Source organism: Silurus aristotelis, assembly GCF_946808225.1.
Source record: "Silurus aristotelis genome assembly, chromosome: 15".
Taxonomy (NCBI): Eukaryota; Metazoa; Chordata; class Actinopteri; order Siluriformes; family Siluridae; genus Silurus; species Silurus aristotelis.
The window spans coordinates 24,773,798-24,796,180 of NC_139588.1; the positions used below are offsets into that span (position 1 = coordinate 24,773,798).

The window sequence follows — 22,383 nt, forward strand, 5'->3', positions numbered from 1 at the left end:
TTCGATGGCTACTATGCAGCACAGTTCTAAAGCCACACTGTTGGAGCTACTTCATCATTGGTGTCTCCCAGGGATGTGTTCTTCCCCCACTGCTTTTCTCCCATTACACCAACGACTGCATCTCTACAGACCCCTCTGTCAAGCTCCTGAAGTTTGCAGATGACACTACAGTCATCGGCCTCGGCCTTCACTCCCCCACTAATGATAATGAACAGCACTGTGGCAGCAGTGGAGTCATTCAGGTTCCTGGGCACCACCATCTCTCAGGGCCTGAAGTGGGACAATCACATCAACTCCATTATTAAAATCCCAACAGAGGATGTGCTTCCTTCACCAGCTGAGAAAGTTCAATCTTCCACAGGAGCTGCTCAAACAGATCTACTCAGCCATCATGGAGTCTGTCCTGTGCAATTCTTTTTATAAATTTATGAACAGGAAAAAATTAGAACTCAAGAAAATTTTTTCATAGAAATTGAATAGAATATTATTTAATCAAAAGTCTTACAACTGCCATTACTTTTAGTAGTAATAGTAAGACTATAGAAAGATCATCAGTCATAATCACACACTCCAGTGCTCATGTTAGTTCTCACTCTCCAGTGTTCTGTAGTGTCTAAAGACTATAATCACACTCTTGATGTCACCCAGATGAGAATGAGGTTCTGCTTTTGAGTCTGGTTCCTTTCAAGGTTTCTTCCTCATAACATCTAAGGGAGTTTTTCCTTCCCACAGTCTCCATGGTGCTCATCAGGGATAAATACAAACATTCACCTTAACTCTTAAATTCTGTAAAGCTGCTTTGAGACAATGTCTGTTGTGAAAAGTGCAATAGAAATAAACTTGATCTGACTTGACTTTTCCATTCTGTTCCACTAAAGGTTTCAGTAATCTTCTCCACTTCAGGTGTAGGACATCTTATAAACTAATTGGAAAAGCAGCAAATAAACAGAAATGATAGTAAATATGATTCAGGTAAAATCTTGACAGAATAATTTTGTCTTCTGCCCTTTTTCATCTACTTCAGGTGTCTTGAACCCTAATAACTTTTTGCTCCTGAAGACCCCTGGAATGAAATTTGGAAGGCTGCCTTATCATCCTTAGCATGCCCCTTGTAGGCTCTTGACTGGAACAGGGTGAACAGAACTGGGAAGGCCAACTTATTAGTGTCAGGGATTCACCCTGCCACGCCCCCCTCTGTAGCTGTCAGGGATTCACCCTGCCACGCCCCCCCTCTGTAGCTGTCAGAGATTCACCCTGCCACGCCCCCCTCGATAGCAGTCACGCTGCTTCCCAAGATTACCGACAGCTGTGGCTCATGAAAGATCAGACTACATAAACTCACGTTCTTGAGTCACAGGCTGTCGGTCGTTGTATTGTCATGCAGGTAAATCGCGTGGCTGCTCAAACGCCGGGATTCACCGCTGGCGATTTCTCCGAACTCCATTTCCTTATTGGAGTACTCATTGCCGAAAGCTTTACTTGCATTGGGATTAGGCGTTGGACATTCGCGCTCATAGTGGATACTTCGTTACGAGCGGATGTCTGTGTTTGCTTTTGTTTTCATCAGTTTATGAGTGTTTTGTTTTTTGCACCTCAATAAAGAACATGATTGGACTTTATCTGCTTCCGCGTCTGCAGCCTGACAATTAGACTTTGGCATGTATTTGGTTTTGTAGGCCACATTCTCTGCCATGAGCTTGACTTGAAGGGCCCCCTTATGGGCCCCTGACTAAAACATGGCCTTTTAGATCAGCCTTTTGAAATCTGGGCATGGATTTAGCTGGTTGGATCCTGTATGAACTAGGTATTAGGGCTACTCTTAGGACCTCATAGGGCCCCTTTGACTGGAATGGGACTGGGAAGCCTGCCCAATCTTCCATTGTCATCAGATTGACATGAGGGGTCACCTGACTGGAACAGGACAGTTTGGAGAAGTCGTTTACTGTAAACAGCCTGAGCCCTAAACAAACCTAGAAGCAGTCCTGACAGTTCACTACAGTTAAGCTGATTTATCTCCATGTAAGGATCTTGTTGATTTGTTGTGTGTGATGTGACTAAAACACGTCTCCCCGAACTCTCAAACATGTGCCTTATGTACATATACTTATAACAGTATTGTGAAATGAAACAAATAAAACAAAGTCTTGGTATGAACTAGCAGCCAAAAATAATACAATACTTTGCAATCTGACAATAGAAAGGAAGGGAACTGGCACACTGAGCTCAGCACAAAGGGGGAAAATCTCTGATAAAACCCACCCCCCCAAAAAAAAAACAGGCTCCTCCTACTGCCTATAACAAAATCCCTCCCATGGTGTTTCATCACCCATGGGTACATTTTGTGTTCTAAACCCTGGGTGTAGGCAGGCATTGTTTCTGTTGTAATGCTGGTTCAGGCTTGGCACTGAAAGGTTCATGGGCAAAATTGTTGACTTCTGGTATGAGCTTGACACCACATGCTTACAAGATGTCCTGTCTTGAACATGGCTGGAGAAGCTGCCTTATTTAACCTCTTATAAAGAATTGACCTGGGAGACTGGCTGGGTGGCCACTATCATGAACATAAAACAAGACTGAAGAAGTTGCCTGTTCAGCTTCTGGCATCAGATTGACTTGAATTGCCCTCTTATGATTCCTTGACTAGAATGTGGTAATGAAGGCCACCCTTTCTAACTGAGGTTGACTTGAGAGCCCCCATGTTTAGGCATGTGACTAAAACAGAACTAGAGAAGCCACCATGTCAGCCTCTTGCATGGAATTGGTTGGAGAAACTGTCATGTTGGCAACTAGCATCAACTTGGTTTGGGTGCATGTAAGGACTCTAGCAAGACTAGAAAGAAAAGCATAACTAAAAGAGAGAACAGGCATAGCTTGGGGTTCCACCCCATCAACTTCTTTTTGCCACATTGCATGAGATTCTCTCTCATCAGCCTCATGCTTGGGCTTCCACTACGGTGCTTCAGTGAGCTCAGTAGCTGAGGTCACTAGGCTGACCTAAGAACAGAGCATGTAACGGGTGACCACCATTTCAGCTGCATTGACAGGTTGAGCTCATAAGGGAAGTCATCATTGATAGCCTTCCTGTGTGATCTCCACCCTAAGGTCAATCAAACCATGTAATATGTGTATTTACATTAACAGAGGGAGATCCAAGTGCAGAACAATGAGACCATTTCAGTATATACACAGGCAGATAAGTCTTGTGTTTTAGGTGTCCTGATGTGATCATGTCCACCTTGGACTTGAGGAACAGAAAGTAGAGAACACGCTCTCTTAAGTGAAAGACACAATTATTAGCAATCCAACCAGTTTTTGTTTTTAACAATTTAATTATTGAAAATGGCCCTGACCTGCAAACAAGTCTAGAAGCAGTTCTGAGTGTGAAGTCAAGAGTTCAGGCAAAGTAAAAACGTTCTTAACACGTTTGTAGAAGTTTTGCTGTCTGCTGCAGCACTCTGTCACGTTTTAGTCAGCAGCTCACACTGACTTATTTTGGGTCACTTCAGCAGACCAAATGTCTTTATTATGGAATCTAATGATAAAAGGCCAAACAGAGAGTACAGTAATGCACAAGTACAGAAACATCATGTAGAACATTGACAGCTGATAGCAGCATTGACAGCATTTAAATTGTTCTTGATGTGTGTGACTCCTGTGTCCACACTAAAGGACATTGAGTGGGCACAGAGTGGGCTGCCCAGAAAACATGCCTGTTCAAGCCCACCTTGGTAATGTGTGGGTTCACTGTAGGACAGTGTGGGCCAGGCAGACCTACACTAATTCCAGCTGAGCCCCATGGAGGTTAGATCATGCAGAGCCTACTACGATTTTGATGGCCCTATTTTGTGTGCAAGCCAATTGTTGGAATTTCCACAGAAAACCCACAGAAGCTCTCTCAATTTAGGACCACATAAGTGTTTTCTGTGGGTCCTCCCATAGAAATCCTACATGAGTCTCACTGTGGACCAGTCCACTAAGTGTAAGTAAGGACACATTCTCCACATGGGGTTTCATTCCATTGCTATACAAATAAACTTTACAAATTAAATCAAATTCAGTTCAATTCATGTTTATTTGTTTTGCACTTTAAACAGTGAACATTGTCTCAGAGCAGCTTTACACAGATAATGTGAAGATAAAAATAAAGATGTTCCTTATAAGTGTAAGTTTGTTCCTGATAAACAAGCTGGTGGAGACTGTGGTGAAGGAAAAACTCCCTGAGATGCAGAAGGAAGAAACCTTGAGAGGAACCAGACTCATGAGGGATCTGAAGATTCTCCTCATCTCACTATTTCTTCCATTTCCATTCGAAATTTCTACTTTGATCTGAATTTAAAAATAATCAGGACGATTGGAAAGATCATCATCATGAAGGCAAGAACTCCAACTCTAAGAACGGAGAGCAGGAAGAACAGATGGATCTGACCATCACAACCTGGATGGAAGAAGAACATTCTATTAAAACATGTCAGGAGCTGAAATCTATAATGGAGTTCGCTGAAAAAACTTTACTATTGTATTTATTAACAGTTAAAAGTTTGCAATCCAGAAAATTCTATTACAGAGAGAGAAAAGAAAATGATTTGATCAAAAACGTACGTTCTGGAGTCGTGCTGTCTGAATCCTGGTGTGGATCAGAACCTGTGGCATTGATTTCTGGTCCAGGTGAAGGACATCAGACTAGATTAGAATTAGAAAAGCAGCAAATAAACAAATCAAAATAAATATTAGTACATTTATTAACAGGGAAACTTAACTAAAATATTTTGTTATATAAAGTGAAAAGAAGATTATTTAATCAAAATGTTACTTTTATCGTGTGTTTTTATTCCATCGCTTGAACCCTGGTGTGGATCAGAACCTGTGATCTTGATTTCTGGTCCAGGTGAAGGACAGAGTTTCATCTCTTTATCTTTACAAATCAATGAGAAAAGCAGCAGATGAACAGAAATGATAGTAAATATGAATAAAGTGAAATCCTCAACATTTACTGCATATGTACACATAATACTGGTTAAAGTGTTGATCTGGAATTAGCAGCTTATCAGAGTCAAACTGTTTACCTTCAAATTGCAGACGTGCTCCAGATGTGAACTTTATTGTAGTTCCCTCTATTTCTCCAAAGAAATATTCTCCTCCATCATCTTCTCTCAGGTTCGTAATGTGGAGATTAAACTGATGCTCATTTACAGTAAAACTGAAGCGATTATCATTAAATCCATCAGTAAATGTGTAGTTATTTGTCCTGTAAATTTTTGCAAAAATCTGAGGCACTTTTCCAAAACTCTGTCTGTACCAGGATACTTTACTTTTGTCTGATCAGACTGAGATCACATGCTATAGTTACATCTTCTCCACTCTTTACTGTTCTCACGTGAAGCTCCTTGATGTCAGATGTTTTTACTGTAAAAAGTGTGTGATATTTAATGGTTAATGATGTCAGTAAATGAGGTAAATATGTAATATTACTATTTGAAATGAAAGATTTGAAAATGTTCTCACCAGCTGTGCAGAGACAAAGCAGAGAGTAAAGCGCCACAAAGAGTGAGATCATCGTTCCTGTTCAGACACAGTGATAGTGAGGAAATCAACTCGTGTGTTCAGTAGAAAAGCAGCTCTCACTCACACCTGATTGGATGATTTGAAGCTGTGAACTGATCTGATTGGTCCATTAACTGTAGTGAGACGTGAAGCTCACAGTGAATTCTTGTCTCTCCTGAAGCTGTAATGAGTCACATGACTTTACAGACAGACCCCCAAACAGGAAGTAGAGAACAGGAAATAAACACTGCTGCACTGACATGGGAAAAGATCCAGTTATTAGCGATGCTACAATTGTAGCCTTCGAGAAGCCGTTTAGTGGAAATAAAAACATTGAGATGTGAAGGATCAACATTCAGAGTGTATTTTAAACATTTACAGGAAATTCTAGTTTCCTCCATGCTGAAAGTAAAGATGTGATTATGAGCCTCCCCCCGGGGACACACGGGTTCAGTCCGAGTGTGAAAGATCTTTAACACATCAGGAGAAGTGTCAGTGGCTGCAGCAGCTCTCTCACATCATGCAGTTGTTCAGTTTAAGAACATTAGCATTGTGATTTCTGAGTTTCTGAGACTGAGGGTTTTAGCCAGCAGCTCACACACACTTATTCTGGGTCTCTTCAACAGTCCACACGTCTTCATGGTAGAATCTGGTGTTGAATCATGTTTCACGCAGACATCAGTTCACATTACTGTGGCAGTGGCTGCATGGATGATGGTCGGTTTGTAAATGGTGGGCGGAGCTTTGAGGAAATGAGTGGTGTGAATCAAACATCTCTTGGTGAAGTAACCGACCAGTGTTTTCTGTTATAGTGAGAGAGAAAGAGGATAAAGAGGAGAGAAAAGAACCGCATGGGAAAGAGATGCTGAACCGTGTGTGTGTGTGTGTGTGTATGTGTGTGTGTGTGTGTGTGTGTTTAACCCACTGAAAAGTGGAAGTACATCAAGTGTGTGTGTGTGTGTGTGTGTGTGTGTGTGTGTGTGTGTGTGTGTGTGTATACAGTGGGTACAGAAAGTATTCAGACCCCCTTAAATTTTCACTTTTTGTTATATTGCAGCCATTTGCTAAAATCATTTAAGTTTATTTCTTTTCTTTATTGATGTATACACAGCACTCCATACTGACAGAAAAACACAGAATTGTTGACATTTTTGCAAATTTATTAAAAAAGAAAAACTGAAATATCACACGGTCCTAAGTATTCAGACCCTTTGCTGTGACACTCGTATATTTAACTCAGGTGCTAACCATTTCTTCTGATCATCCTTGAGATGGTTCTACACCTTCATTTTAGTCCAGAAATGTTTGATTATACTGATTGGACTTGATTAGGAAAGCCACACACCTGTCTATATAAGACCTTCCAGATCACAATGCATGTCAGAGCAAATGAGAATCATGAGGTCAAAGGAACTGCCTGAAGAGCTCAGATATAGAATTCTGGCAAGGCACAGATCTGGCCAAGATTACAAAAAAATTTCTGCTGTGAAAGCGCTGACTATATACAAAACTATTACCGACCAGGAGTTTAATATAATGTGTTTGACAGAAATGTGGATTAAACCGAATGAATATTTAGCATTAAATGAAGCGAGTTCTCCTGGGTATAGTTCCATACACCAGCCCTGTCTAAATGGCAAAGGAGGCGGAGTCACAGCTATTTATAATAATAATCTGAGCATTACACAAAAAACTAAACACAAATGAAAACCTTTGAAGTTCTTAACACCAACATAAAATATTTAGTGTCCAAAAGTGGGTGCAGTCAGTTAATTCCATTAATTATTATTTATAATATTATTATAATATTATATATTAGTTATCAAGTAGGTCCGACAGCCATTGAGGTTAGCACGGGAGTTTATATAGGCAAACCGGCAATGAGGGACAAGTGTCTGTAGTTAATGCCGTGAGCAGCAGAACGAGGCAGCATGACCGCCACCGAGGGGGGTGTGGCAGGTGGATTCCTGACATTACTCCGCCCTTTAGGGGCAGCACCTGATGCCCCAAATCCACCTACACCAGGTGGCCTAGGGCACTCCGAGGAGGTCTGGAGTGGCATGGCACCCTCTGTGAAGGTCTGGAGTAGAGAGATGCACCCGGCAGAGTTTAGGGGCAGAACAACGCCCTCTGCAGAGATCAAAGGACGAGTGACGCTCTCGGCAGAAAACAGGAGCAGAGGGATGCTCTCTGCGGAGATCAGTAGCAACGCGACGTCCTCGGCAGGGGTCGGAGGCAGAGCAATGCCCTCTGTGGGGCTCAGAGGATGAGCGATGCCCTCTGAGGAAGACAGGAGTGAGTGACGCCCTCTGCGGGGATCAGAGGCCGAGCAACGCGCCCGGAGGAGGCCTGAAACTGGGAGACGCCCTCTACTGAGATTAGGGGTGGACAGACACCTTCTGCAGAAGTTTAGAGCCGACTCTGGGGTATGATGGCGCAGTGGCAACCTCGTTGGGGGTCCAAGGGAACCCAGGTCCATGGCAAGATTCTGGAGTGCTTCGGCACCTTGGAAGGAGCTTTGAGGCATGGTGGTGCTTCCGGGGGGAACTCTGTAGCTTGATGGTGCCTCCTGAGAGACTCTGTACCGCAACGTCGCCCTTAAAGAAACTTTAAGGCATGGCTTTGAAGCACAATGGCACCCCTGGGGACTGCCATGTTGTTTTCGGAGAGATTGTGTAACACAACAGTGCCTTCAGAAGGGCTCAGGAGCCTCCAAAAAGTCTCACAAAGTCTCTTTGAGGGCAATGTCGGGGTTCAAAAGCTCTTCCAAAGGCGACGCCACTCCTCAAGGTCCCGCCGAGTGGTGTCGCCTTTGGAAGAACTTTGAACCCCGACATCGCCCTCAAAGAGACTTTGGAGTGCGACGTGCTTTTGGGAGTGCTTGGAAACTCGATGGCACTTCCTGATTGGTCTTGAAGTGCGACGGCTTTCTGGGAGGAATTTAGGACCTCGACTTCACCTTCAGAGGAACTTGGGACTGTGGTGTCACCTTAGAGGTACTTGGGACCGTCACATCACTTTCAGAGGAGCATGGAAGTGCCACATCGTCTTCAGAGGGACATTGGGCCACGATGGCGCTTCCGGAAGGGTCTTGAGGTGCGACGGTGCTCATAGAGAGACTTGGCAGCATAGCATCGCCTTCAGGGAAACAGGGAAGTGGGCCAGCGCCGGTAGAGAGACTTTGAACTGCAACGCCGCCTTTGGAGGAACCTTGGAGTGTAACGACGCCTACAGTGGAAGCTTGAAGTGTGGCAGCACCCTGGGAGGAACTTTGGAGTGCTTCGCCGCCTTTGGAGGAGCTTTGGGCCGTGAAGTCGCCTTCGGAGGAGCCTGGAGGCGAGACGTCGCCTTCAGATGAGCTTGGGGCGAGACGTCACCTTTAGAGGGATTAGGAGGTACGACGGCACATCTGGAGGGGTTTGGGCCAGTAAAATGTGGAGCGCGAATGGCGGTGATTTTGGCTCGTATGACTTTTTCATCTGGCAATTCATGGGGATGTTCGGGATGACAATGGCGGACCTCCACTTCGGCCCCTTCAGTTCCGCCAAGCGCACTGCTCCACTCCAGTGTTCAGCCAAGCGCGCCGCTCTGCTCCAGTGTTCCTCCAAGCACAGTCAGAGAGCGTACGAACCGTAATGCGAGTTTAGTCCATAAAGCCGATATAATATGATTGGAAAGTAAAATCCATGGAACAGGTACGACAGGTACGATACGGGGATAATCCACAGAACGGGTATAATCCACGGAACAGGTACGATCCACGGAACAGGTACAATCCAAAGGACAGGAAGTAGGAGTGGGAACCAGCGAGGAATGCTGGCAGTCGGGAACCAGGCCGCTCACCGTAGTAATCAAGTAGGTGGATCCCTGACACATGCACACCATCAATAGGTAGTAATGATTTCATGAACTTTTTTAATGATAAAATTAAAAACATCAGGCAACAAATCCAGACAATTGAAATGTATCCAAACTATTTTATAAATAACCCTGTAGACAGCAGTGTAATTATATTGTAATTATATTATATATTATACAAAATTATGTATAGTTTTATTTATGTCTGTAGTTTGAGAGTCACTAACAGCTGAAACCAAATTCCTGTGTGTGTCAACACACTTGGCCAATAAACCTGATTCTGATTCTATTATATAATAAAGTGTTATTAGCCTCTGATCAGGGTTTTGTCTCTTTACTTGTTTTGCTCGACCTCAGTGCAGCTTTGACACCATTGATCATAATCTCCTGCTTGCTGGACTGGAGAACGTTCTTGAAATAAAGGGAACAGCTCTCTCCTGGATGTAAATAGTGAGTTCTCCACAAGGATCTGTCTTAGGCCCACTGCTTTTCTCTATATACACTACATTTCCAAAATATTGGGTCACCTGACCTTTATTGCTTTATATAGTTTTCTTCCAACCTGTTAATTTAAAGCTGGAGGCACTCAATTATAGAGGCGTACAGGAGGTCTTTAGATGCGCTATAATACAGTTCTGCATTCACTTGAACTTGGAAACGCAAACCTGTTCCAGCATGGCAATGCCCCTGTGCATAAAGTGAGCTCCTTGAAGATCTGGTTTACCTGCTTTGGAGAGGAAGATCGTGAGTGGCTTGCTATAGAGCTCTGATCTCATCCCTACTAAACAGCTTTGGGATAAATGTGAACGCTGACTGCACCCCAGGCCTCATCACCTACATCAGTTCCTGCCTTTTGTGATACCCTTAGGGCTGATGAACACAAAAATCCATAAGCACATTTAAAATCTAGTGGAGAATCTTCCCAGAAGAGTGGTGGGAACTCTAAGAGCAAAATGGGACTGCATGTGGAATGGAGTGTTCAAAAATCACATACCGTACTTATGACCAGGTGACCAAATACTTTTGGCAATATAGTGTATTATAGGCCTATAATTACAATTTAATACTTACGATGAATAAAAACAGGTCTGCAGTCTTTAAAATCGTGCTTCTCGTGTTTGAGTTGTGAAACCAACAGCACTTTAATTTAATAGCATCATAAATATACAGGAAATAATTACCCTGAAAAGCTGATTGTGTTCAGCTGTGCTTCTTTTTCTTTCATTGTTCTTGTCTGCCTCTGGGTGACTCGTGTGCAGATGAAATGGTGCGGTATCTGTTCTCTTTACATGATTGTGGCAGGTAAAGGAACAGAGAAAAGACTGTCCTGCTGTCAGTGGTCTCTGATGGACCTCATCTTCACCATGGCCATGTAGAAGAGAAGCCCAGTTAAGCAGTGCAGCTCACTGATGCTGACGTCTGTCCATTTATATTTATGGTCCTTTGCAGGAGCCCTGGCAGCCTGAGCAGTGGTGTTTCTACACACAGCTGACACAGCAGTTTCAGAACAAAAACATGTTGAAGAAGTGTGTGCATCACATGGTCTTAGCTGTGGTGCAGGTTCCTGTGTGGGCAGGAATCTCAGAGCCTGTGGAACCATGTCAACATCAGTCTCTGTTCTCCATGACAGAGTGAGCTGCTGATTGGCTCTGACTCTCTTTGTAACAGGTTCTTTTGCACTGATATTCTGAAATAAGAAAACTACACTTTCTGTTTACACAATAATCTACATTATTAACATTATTGTGTTCACTGATACTAGTATTCATTTCTAGAATAAAAACACGATTAGCACATAGCACACATTTTACCATCCAGTAAATAAATCTAATGAAAGTCAAATCTGTAAAATAGTGAATGCACACTTTCTCTATAAGATTCTAAATGGAGCTGAAGACTGAGCGAGAGCTGCGTCTCCTTCCTGTGTAAGATGCAGGTGAAGGTGAAGGTGGTGTGTGATGTCGGTGATGAAGCCACAGTCCTACACGATAACTGAATCAGTTGTTAGTAATTAGTAGAAAATGCATAGCTGATAATAAATGATAAGAAATAGAAGCTCGTATATGTCTGTCAATGGATCACTTATCATTTACAGATTACTTTATATATTTACAGCTCGTAAACACCAAAGAACGGGGATAACACAAACAAAACAATTACACCAGAGCAGATATTCACAAACAGAAGCTTAACAATTTCACCATTTGCGAAAATATAGTTTAAACATTCCAAAATGTAAAAATGATAGTATAATATTAGATTTATGTTTATATATAACAGTTTATATACACGCTTTGTACAACATTCAAAACTAAAAGTGGCCTGTAAGGAGATTTTTCATATTCTAACCAATTTTACTCTGAATAGCTGATTTTAGTGTGAGAACAGCCTGCATGGAAATATCTAAATGTAGCGTAGCTGTAACGGAGAGACCAGGCGTCAGGAACCGAGAGTAAAACAAGGTGTCATTTATTGATCTTGAAAAGACAAAACACAAGAGAGTAAGAAACGAAAATGCAGGTAACGATAAACTGAACTGAGTCGTGCTTCACCCGAAGCGTAGCGAGGAGCAGGGGCAACTCAGGAGGTCTTAAGAACAGTAGGTGGTCCAATTATATGATGAAGCTTGTTGTTTCCTGCCATTTTTCAGGGTGTGTGCATAATTACCAGCTCACCTCAGATCATTTCCATATGAACAACGAGCTCAGAGATACCCGAGAAACTGAACCTCAACTTTCATACGGATTACATACTCAGAGAATATTTATTTTCAATTTCTAGTTTTCTATTCATATATGTATTACGTCTGTGACGCAAATATTCATGGAAATTCAGGTTGTTTTATTGATGTGTCCGTGAAGAGAGATGACAGAGACGACAGAGAGCGCCCCCTGTCTGTTTTCTTTATTTTACAAAAGCACTGTGTTTTGTTATTATGAATGTGTACAAATAAAAGTACACCCTTTACAGATTACATTTGAATGTATAAGACTGCAGAAAGATCATCAGTCATAATCACACACTCCAGTGCTCATGTTAGTTCTCACGCTCCAGTGTTCTGTAGTGTTTAAAGACTATAATCACACTCTTGATATCACCCAAATGAGGATGAGGTTCCACTTTTGAGTCTGGTTCCTCTCAAAGTTTCTTCTTAATAACATCAAAGGGAGTTTTTCTTTCACCACCGTCTCCATGGTGCACATCAGATAAACACACACCATTCACCTTCACTGTTACATTCTGTAAAGCTGCTTTGAAACAAAGTGTGTTGTGAAAAGCGCTATAGAAATAAACTTGACTTTAGTGTCGGTCTCAAGCCCAGATAAATGTGGAGGGTTGTGTTATGAAGGACGTCCAGCGTAAAAACATGTGCCAGCGTAAAACATGTGCCAAATCGAATATGCAGATCATGAATAAGAATTTCATAGCGGATCGGTCGAGGCCCGGATTACTAACAACCACCACAGGTATCATTAGTCAACAGGGTACCGGTGTAAATTGTGCTACTATTGTCTGAAGGAGGAGAAGGATAGGAGGAAGGAGGAGAGGAGGAATACGTCTACAGAGACGGCAGGGAAAGGAGAAGTGGAGGAGAGTGGAGGTTCAGGTTGGTTCTTTTAATGTTGGTACTATGACTGGTAAAGGGAGAGAGGGAGCTGATATGATGGAGAGGAGAAAGGTAGATATGTTGGTGAACTCAGTCTCTGTCTGACTTCCGGTGACGTAGCTTCCTGTGTTTGACTTGTTTGCCGCGACTTCCGTGTTTCTATTTGTTTGTTTGTGTTTTTCTCTTTTAATAATCCTAAATTGTTTTTGTCTATCTGAATTGTGCTTGTAGTCAGTTAAACTCGACTACCACTATATTCATTGTCTCTCACTTTATCATATTTGTGTACATTAACTCTGTTCATGATTATGAGCACTATGCCGGCTGTGTGTCTGACTTTGAGCACAGGTGAGGACTCGTTCGAGTTGCAAACGGTGGCGTTGGAGATGGAGGCTTTGGAGAAACAGATTCGCGAGCTGCATGTAAAGCATGCCCGGCTGCGAGAGCGGAAATCGGCGCTGGAAACATCCCGGGCGGACGCGCACTCATCCCAGGTAAACTCCCAGGTTGAACCTAACGCTCCCAGCACATCAACTCCGCGCGTTTCTCTGCCTAGGCCCAGCGCACCTACAACTCCGGCACCGGTGCAACACGGACCCTGGATGCGGCAGCGGCGGAAGAGACAAGCCCCGATCGAGGACGTCTTCCCCGCCACCACTACGGGCCTTCGAGATCTCGACCGAGAACTGCTTCGCCCCTCTCCGCGAGACGGAACGCGACACTGTGATTCTCGGAGATTCCATCGTCCGGCATGTCCGCGCTACCCGAGCTAAAGGTAAGGTGCACACTCGCTGTTTTCCTGGTGCTCGTGCTCTCGATGTCGCTGCGCAGGTAACCACGATCCTGAAGGAGAACTTCGAAGCGGTTGTTCTTCATGCCGGAACAAACGACACCAGGCTGCGGCAAACGGAGATCTTAAAGAGGGACTTCAGGATCCTGGTGGAGACGGTACGCAGCACATCACCCACAACGAGGATCATTGTGTCAGGACCTCTTCCCACTTACCAGCGAGGGGCTGAGATGTTTAGTAGACTTTTAGCTCTAAATGAATGGTTACAGTCATGGTGTCGAGAACATAAACTTCTCTTTGTTAATAACTGGAACTGTTTCTGGGAGCGTCCGAGGTTCTTCCGCCCTGATGGCCTGCACCCCAGCAGAGTTGGAGCAGCAGTGCTATCAGATAACATCTCTAGGATACTACACACCATCTGACTGGTAAGACATCAAGAAATCTTCAACTATAAGAACACGCTTACTACAGACCAAATAGTTACAAGTTCACACACAGCCCAGTTTATAGAAACCGTATCTATTCCTCGGGTAGTAAAACCAAGAATTACATACACAAGATCCAGAAATAATCTTATTGCAGTTAAAACTGAAAAATGCCAGATAAGCAAACACAACAAAGTTCTAAAGTTCGGTCTTTTAAACATTAGATCACTTGCACCCAAAGCACTGATTGTAAATGAGATGATCACAGATAATAATGTCGATGCACTCTGTCTCACTGAGACCTGGATTAAACCAGGTGATTATATGGGTCTAAACGAGTCGACACCGTCAGGATATGTTTATAAGCATGAGCCCCGTCAGACTGGTCGTGGGGGGGGGGGGGGGTGTAGGAACCATTTATAGTGCTTCTCTTAATGTTAGTCAGAGATTAGGATTCAGCTTTAAATCATTTGAAGTGCTCGTTCTTAAAATTATACTTTCAGACATACATAGAAAACTCGCTCTGGTCACCGTGTACAGACCCCCAGGACCCTACGCTGATTTTCTTCAAGAGTTTGCTTGTTTTCTATCCGATCTCTTGATCAGCTTTGATAAAGTGCTGCTTGTAGGAGATTTTAATATTCATGTAGATGATGCAAACGATGCCCTAGGATTATCATTTGTCGACTTATTAAACTCTTTTGGGGTTAAACAAATCGTCACCAGACCAACCCACCGTTTTAACCACACACTAGACTTAATAATATCCCACGGAGCAGACGTCACTGATATAGATATTTTACCCCAGAGTGATGACATCACAGACCATTACCTCATACTATACACACTACCGGTAGAGCAGATTAGCCGTGTTTCACCACGTTATCGACCTGGTAGGACTATTATTCCAACCACTAAGGACAGATTCATAAATAACCTGCCTGATTTATCTCAATTTCACCCTAAACCCATAACTGATAATAATCTTGATGAAATAACTAACAACATAGACCTTATCCTCACTAGCACATTAGAGAACAAGCACCTGCACCTTGGTATAATAGTCATACGCATGCCCTAAAGAGAACAGCCCGTAATCTGGAGAGAAAATGGAGGAAAACTAAATTGGAGGTATTTAGAATTGCGTATAAAGACAGTATGCTTAGCTACAGACAGGCGCTAAAAGCTGCTAGAGCTAAACACCTGAGCAAACTCATAGAAAACAACAAAAACAATCCCAGGTTCCTTTTCAGTACAGTCGCTAAATTAACAACAAATCAGGGATCTGAAAAATGTGTTCCATCACAGTTTAGTAGTGAAGACTTTATGAATTTCTTCACTGAAAAAATAGATAACATTAGAAAAACAATTGTGGCAGTTCAACCTCTGACACCATCTCCTGAGACAGTGTTACCCTCAACTCCACAACTACACTGTTTTACATGTATAGGACAGGAAGAGCTGTATAATGTTATTGCCAAAGCTAAATCGACAACATGTCAGTTAGATCCTATTCCCACTAAACTACTGAAGGAAGTGTTATATACAACTGGTGAGCCTCTTCTCAATATTATTAACTCCTCACTATCGTTAGGTCATGTCCCTAAATCCCTCAAGTTAGCAGTTATTAAGCCCCTCATTAAAAAACCTAATCTGGATCCAAACACGCTATCGAATTACAGACCCATTTCAAATCTCCCATTTATGTCTAAGATTTTAGAAAAGATTGTCGCTGCCCAGTTCTGTTCCAAATTACAAGAGAACAATATCTTTGAAGAATTTTGGTCAGGTTTTAGGCTCCATCATAGCACAGAAACTGCTCTAGTTAAAATCACTAATGACCTGTTTTTAGCTTCAGACAAAGGCTTCATCTCGTTGTTGGTTCTACTAGATCTTAGTGCTGCATTCGACACTATAGACCATGATCTCCTCCTCGATCGCTTACAGAATTACATCGGCATTCAGGGACAGGCATTAAGCTGGTTTAAATCCTACCTGTCCGATCGTTACCATTTCGGAGATTTAAATGGAGAGTAATCCAGGCTAATGCAAGTAAATTATGGTGTGCCGCAAGGTTCAGTTCTAGGACCCCTGGTCTTCACAATATACATGCTTCCGTTAGGAAATATTATTAGAAGGCATGGAATTAGCTTCCATTGTTATGCTGATGATATTTAGCTATATATCTCATCTAAACCAGGCGATACGCTCAATTAACTCGGATAACTGAGTGTGTTAAGGAAATAAGAGATTGGATGACCCACAACTTTCTACTTTTAAATTCTGACAAGACTGAGATTTTGCTCATCGGCCCAAAAACCAGTATACAGAAGCTCCAGCATCTCAACCTGCATTTAGACGGATGTTCTGTAACCACTAGTTCAACAGTAAAAGACCTGGGAGTTATTTTAGACAGCAACTTATCTTTTAAAAATCACATCAATCAAGTTACAAAAACAGCTTCTTTCACCTTAGAAATATTTCTAAGCTAAGAAATATGTTATCTATATCTGATGCAGAGAAGCTCGTCCATGCGTTTATGACCTCTAGAATAGACTACTGTAATGCATTACTAGGTGGATGTTCTGCATCATTAATAAACAAGCTTCAGTTAGTCCAGAATGCAGCAGTCGGAGTTCTCACAAGAAAATATGATCACATAACCCCAATCTTATCGTCCCTACATTGGCTTCCGGTTAAGTTTCGAATAGACTACAAACTATTACTTCTCACTTATAAAGCACTAAATGGTTTGGCTCCCATGTATCTATCCAGTCTTTTAACACGCTACAATCCGTCACGCTCCCTGAGATCTCAAAACTCTGGGCTTCTAGTAGTTCCTAGAATAGCAAAGTCCACTAAAGGTGGTAGAACATTTTCACATTTAGCTCCTAAACTCTGGAATAGTCTTCCTGACAGTGTTCGGGGCTTAGACACACTCTCCCAGTTTAAGTGCAGATTAAAAACATATCTTTTTAGCAATGCCTACAAATAACATACGTCTCACATCATAACCTTGTGCTCCAGAACATCTGATCACATCACATTATCAACTTGTGCTGTTAATATCATGAACAGCAGCTACGCTAATTCCTCTCCACTGCTTCTCTTTCTCTCCCCATCCCGAGACACCCTGAGGTTTGGCCAGCTCCAGTCACGTCCCACCTCATGAAGATTACGGACCTTTGAAGAAGTAGATGCCGAACTCGCAAAAATCCCGAACCATCTAAAGACGTACCAGTGCCATTTGGATCCCACTACATGTGTGGAGTTTTGACATTGGACCTCCTGGAGTGTTTAAAGGCTCTGGCATGGAGAAGCTGATGCTGGATCTGTGATGATCACAAATGCTGAGCTTATAAAACTAGGAGCTACTGACCATATAGACTGTATAAGACTGCAGAAAGAACATCACTTATAATCTTTTACTCCAGTAATCATGTTAGTTTTCACTCTCCAGTGTTCTGTAGTGTTGAAAGATTTATGATCAAACTCTTGATGTCACCCAAATGAGGATGGGTTCCCCTTTTGAGTCTGGTTCCTCTCAAGGTTTCTTCCTCATAATATCTAAGGGAGTTTTTCCTTGCCACAGTCGCCACGGCCACGCCACGCCACATTTGAGACAATGTCTGTTGTGAAAAGCGCTATACAAATAAACTTGACTTGACTTGACTTGATATGTTGTGTGTTCAGGAGACCAAGTGGAAAGAGAGTAAGAGCAGGAACACTGGAGGTGTTTAAACTGTTCTATCATGGTGTGGATGGAAAGAGAAATGGTGTAGGGGGGATTCTGAAGGAAGAGTACAGTAAGAGTGTAGTGGAGGTGAAGAGAGTTTCTGATAGGGTGATGATCGTGAAGCTGGAAGTTGAAGGGATGATGATAAATGTCATCAGTGTTTATGCTCCACAAGTGGGTTGTGTGATGGAGGAGAAGGAAAGATTCTGGAGTGAATTAGATGAAGTGGTAGAAGGTGAACCTAGGAATGAAAGATTGGTGATTGGGGCGGTTTTAAATTGGCATGTAGGTGAAGGGAACAGAGGTGATGAGGAGGTGATGGGTAGGTATGGCTTTAAGGAGAGGAATGTGGAAGTTCAGATTCTAGTAAATCTTGCTAAAAGTATGGAAATGGCAGTGGTGAACACGCATTTTAAGAAGAAGGAGGATCATAGGGTGACGTATAAGAGTGGAGGAAGGATGTGCTGCAAGTTAGAGCAATAAAGGATGAAGATGGAAAGTGTTGACTAGTGAGGAGAGTGTGTTGAGAAGATGGGGGGAGTATCTTAAGCAGCTGATGAACGAGGAAAATGAGAGAGAGAGTGAGAATGCTGGATGGTGTTGAGTTGGTGAAGCAGGAAGTGGATAGGATTAGTAAAGAGGAAGTGAGAGCCTCCTGCATGTATTTCTGTATCATTATATTCCTAAATAATGCAGTCTTCTGTCTGCTCTCATCTACTTCACACTTCTTGATCCCCAATAATTTGTTTCTCCTGTAGACCCCCAGTTCCTAACAGCCAACAGCAATCTGATGATGAGCTTCTGGTTTCTTTTCAAACAAGTCCATAAACAGTTGTGAGAGTGAACTAAAGGGTTCAGGTCGAGTGTGACATGTTCATAACACATTAGTAGAAGTGTTCGTGTCTGCAGCAGCTCTTCCACATCGTGCAGTTCCATTTCAATAATATGTGGTTTGTAAAACTGAGTGTTTTATCCAGCAGCTCACACACACTTACTGTCAAATACACAAGAAATAGTGTTTATTAATAAAAATATTACTACAAATAGTGTAGAATGTAGATAATCTTCATATAAACTGTGCTACAGACTGTATTTCACCTGTGTTTTAAAAACTTGTTTAATCTCTAATGATATGGAGTGAGGATGCCAACAGTGACCTCCCTTGGGCCCCAAAACATGTTAAAGGGTCACAGTGTGGTCTGGGCAAAATCATTATCAGTCCCCAATGGCCCTTTTGGGGTCTCTTACCCAGGGCCTGCAACAGTTTTGCTCTTTTTGAGGCTCCATGAGGGTTTTCTGTGAGAGCAAACTGTCAGCTTTCTCACGTCTCCTGAACTCTCAAACATGTGCCTTATGTGATGTGAGAAATCTGAAGTGATGAAGAAAAAGAGGAGAAATAAAGAGGAAAACTGCATTGTACATTCACTTCATATTTTAATGGAATGAACTGCATTTGTGTGGATGTTTCCACTCAGGAGTTTTTACACACAGCTGAAAATCCCTCCACATTACAGTTCAACCAAAATCATTCCAATATACAGCCAATAGAAGCAAATATTTCCAGTTCAATCAACACACTGATCCTCCTCATCTCACTGTTTCTTCCATTTCCATTCGAATTTCTACTTTGATCTCAATTTGAAAATAAACAGGAGGAATGGAATTATGAAAAATACAAGAACTCCAACTCTATAAAGAGAGAGCAGGAGGAACACACGCATCTGCCAACAGCTCCAACCTGCAGAGAAGAAGAAGAGCATTCTATTAAAACATGTCAGGAGCTGAATTCTATAATGGAGTTCACTGAAAAAAAAAAAATTAACACGAAAAAGTTTGCACTACAGAAAATTCTTATAAAAAGTAAATTTAAATTATTTAGTCAAAAGTTACCTTCATCACTGCTGCTTGAACCCTGGTGTGGATCAGAACCTGTGATCTTGATTTCTGGTCCAGGTGAAGGACAGAGTTTCATCTCTTTATCTTTATAAATCAATGAGAAAAGCAGCAGATGAACAGAAATAATAGTAAATATGAATAAAGTGAAATCCTCAACATTTACTGCATATGTACACATAATACTGGTTAAAGTGTTGATCTGGAATTAGCAGCTTATCAGAGTCAAACTGTTTACCTTCAAATTGCAGATGTGTTCCAGATGTGAACTTTATTGTAGTTCCCTCTATTTCTCCACAGAAATATTCTCCTCCATCATCTTCTCTCAGGTTCGTAATGTTGAGATCAAACTGATGCTCATTTACAGTAAAACTGAAGCGATTATCATTAAATCCATCAGTAAATGTGTAGTTATTTGTGCCGTAACGTTTTGCATAAAACTGAGGCACTTTTCCAAAACTCTGTCTGTACCAGGATACTTTACTTTTGTCTCTGATCAGACTGAGATCACATGCTATAGTTACATCTTCTCCACTCTTTACTGTTCTCACGTGAAGCTCCTTGATGTCAGATGTTTTTAACTGTATAAAAGTGTGTGATATTTAATGGTTAATGATGTCAGTAAATGAGGTAAATATGTAATATTACTATTTGAAATGAAAGATTTGAAAATGTTCTCACCAGCTGTGCAGAGACAAAGCAGAGAGTAAAGCGCCACAAAGAGTGAGATCATCGTTCCTGTTCAGACACAGTGATAGTGAGGAAATCAACTCGTGTGTTCAGTAGAAAAGCAGCTCTCACTCACACCTGATTGGATGATTTGAAGCTGTGAACTGATCTGATTGGTCCATTAACTGTAGTGAGACATGAAGCTCACAGTGAATTCTTGTCTCTCCTGAAGCTGTAATGAGTCACATGACTTTACAGACAGACCCCCAAACAGGAAGTAGAGAACAGGAAATAAACACTGCTGCACTGACATGGGAAAAGATCCAGTTATTAGCGATGCTACAATTGTAGCCTTCGAGAAGCCGTTTAGTGGAAATAAAAACATTGAGATGTGAAGGATCAACATTCAGAGTGTATTTTAAACATTTACAGGAAATTCTAGTTTCCTCCATGCTGAAAGTAAAGATGTGATTATGAGCCTCCCCCCGGGGACACACGGGTTCAGTCCGAGTGTGAAAGATCTTTAACACATCAGGAGAAGTGTCAGTGGCTGCAGCAGCTCTCTCACATCATGCAGTTGTTCAGTTTAAGAACATTAGCATTGTGATTTCTGAGTTTCTGAGACTGAGGGTTTTAGCCAGCAGCTCACACACACTTATTCTGGGTCTCTTCAACAGTCCACACGTCTTCATGGTAGAATCTCAGGATCTGCGTCTCAGATCCCAGAATGAAGTTCACCTCGTTCATCTCCACTGACATTCAAGATGCTTAATATACTTTAAAGTTATTGATTTTCACACATTGTCTTCATCTTTACGGTCCAATTCCACTCTCACACATTGTGACCTCACCAGGAGAGGCCTCACAATATACTAAAGCCCTCACAAAGCACCAAGCAGTAAATAACACAAATCTGACTTCATCCTTTACTCAATTAAACTCATGTTGACTCGTGTCTTTTACTCCCTCTAGTGAGATTAACATCAGTTTAACCCCTGACCTGTGTTCCTCACATCTCTACACACTACCAGGAAAACACCCAACCTGAGACTGTGAGAGTTCCTCAGCTGGTCCTCTGCAGGAAACAAGTTTACCATCAGAACAGATATAAATCCAAAATCTAAAGTCCTTCCACTTGGCCAAAAACATAAATAAAAAGCTTCACCTACATGTCCAAAATATAAACTCTTGCTAAAAATTCTAAAATAATTCTATCTAAGAATAAATCTAAATCCAGAATAAAACTCCGCCCACTTGTACATAATTCTCACCAGAAATCTTCACACAGATGTTGGTCATTTCATGTTAAATCTTGATCTAATTAAGCAGATTGGTGAAGATGAAGCCTCCTCCTCCACCTCCTCCTCCCGCATCTTCTCTTCCTCCTCCTCTTCCTCCTCCATCTTCTTCTCCTCCTCCTCCTCCTTCATGTTCTCTCCCTTCTTCTCCTCTCCATCTTTCTCCTCCTACTTCTTCTTCTCTTCCTCCTCGTACTTCTTTTCCTCTTTCTCCTCCTCCTCCTCCTCCTTGGTGTGTAATTCGCTGTCTCGCTGCAGTCACTGCTGGTGTGTAACCCCTGTGTACAGGAACACACCTGCTACAACCGCAGCACCTGACACAGGGTTAAAAAAAAACACACCAGTCAGCATAACCACTACAGGGGAAACACACACTCAGTGTGTGTGTGTGTGTGTGTGTGTGTGTGTGTGTGTGTGTGTGTGTGTGTGTGTGTGTGTGTGTGTGATGGCCATAATAAGAGCTGCTTTATTGCTTTTGTAAAGAATGCGTGCAGGATGGATGTTTCATGGTGATGGATCTGAGCAATAAAACACAGTAAAGCAGGAGATCAGCGAGAGCCAGGGAA

General features: G+C 42.2%; 1 protein-coding gene and 3 long non-coding RNA genes across 4 annotated transcripts in view; 1 reads left to right on the plus strand and 3 right to left on the minus strand.

Annotated features, from left to right (window-relative positions):
* Positions 1-22,383, plus strand: part of LOC310737999 — a 174,074-nt gene that overhangs the window by 87,233 nt on the left and 64,458 nt on the right. The gene's annotated exons all lie outside the window — the stretch shown is intronic.
* LOC310737989 lies at positions 4,054-5,951 on the minus strand. Its single transcript, XR_014536930.1, has 5 exons — positions 5,503-5,951; positions 5,064-5,403; positions 4,811-4,912; positions 4,600-4,656; positions 4,054-4,435 (listed from the first exon to the last, which is right to left on the minus strand). It is a non-coding gene; the product is annotated as an uncharacterized lncRNA (long non-coding RNA).
* LOC310737987 (uncharacterized protein) lies at positions 9,170-20,583 on the minus strand (the record flags this gene model as incomplete). The annotated part of the gene is made up of 4 exons (XM_083562811.1): positions 9,170-9,408; positions 19,848-19,937; positions 20,089-20,431; positions 20,533-20,583. 4 exons carry the CDS (start codon positions 20,581-20,583, stop codon positions 9,185-9,187), a joined length of 708 nt encoding a protein of 235 aa, XP_083418937.1. The 3' UTR covers positions 9,170-9,184.
* Positions 16,565-17,818, minus strand: LOC310738006. The gene is made up of 2 exons (XR_014536950.1): positions 17,262-17,818; positions 16,565-17,034 (listed from the first exon to the last, which is right to left on the minus strand). It is a non-coding gene; the product is annotated as an uncharacterized lncRNA (long non-coding RNA).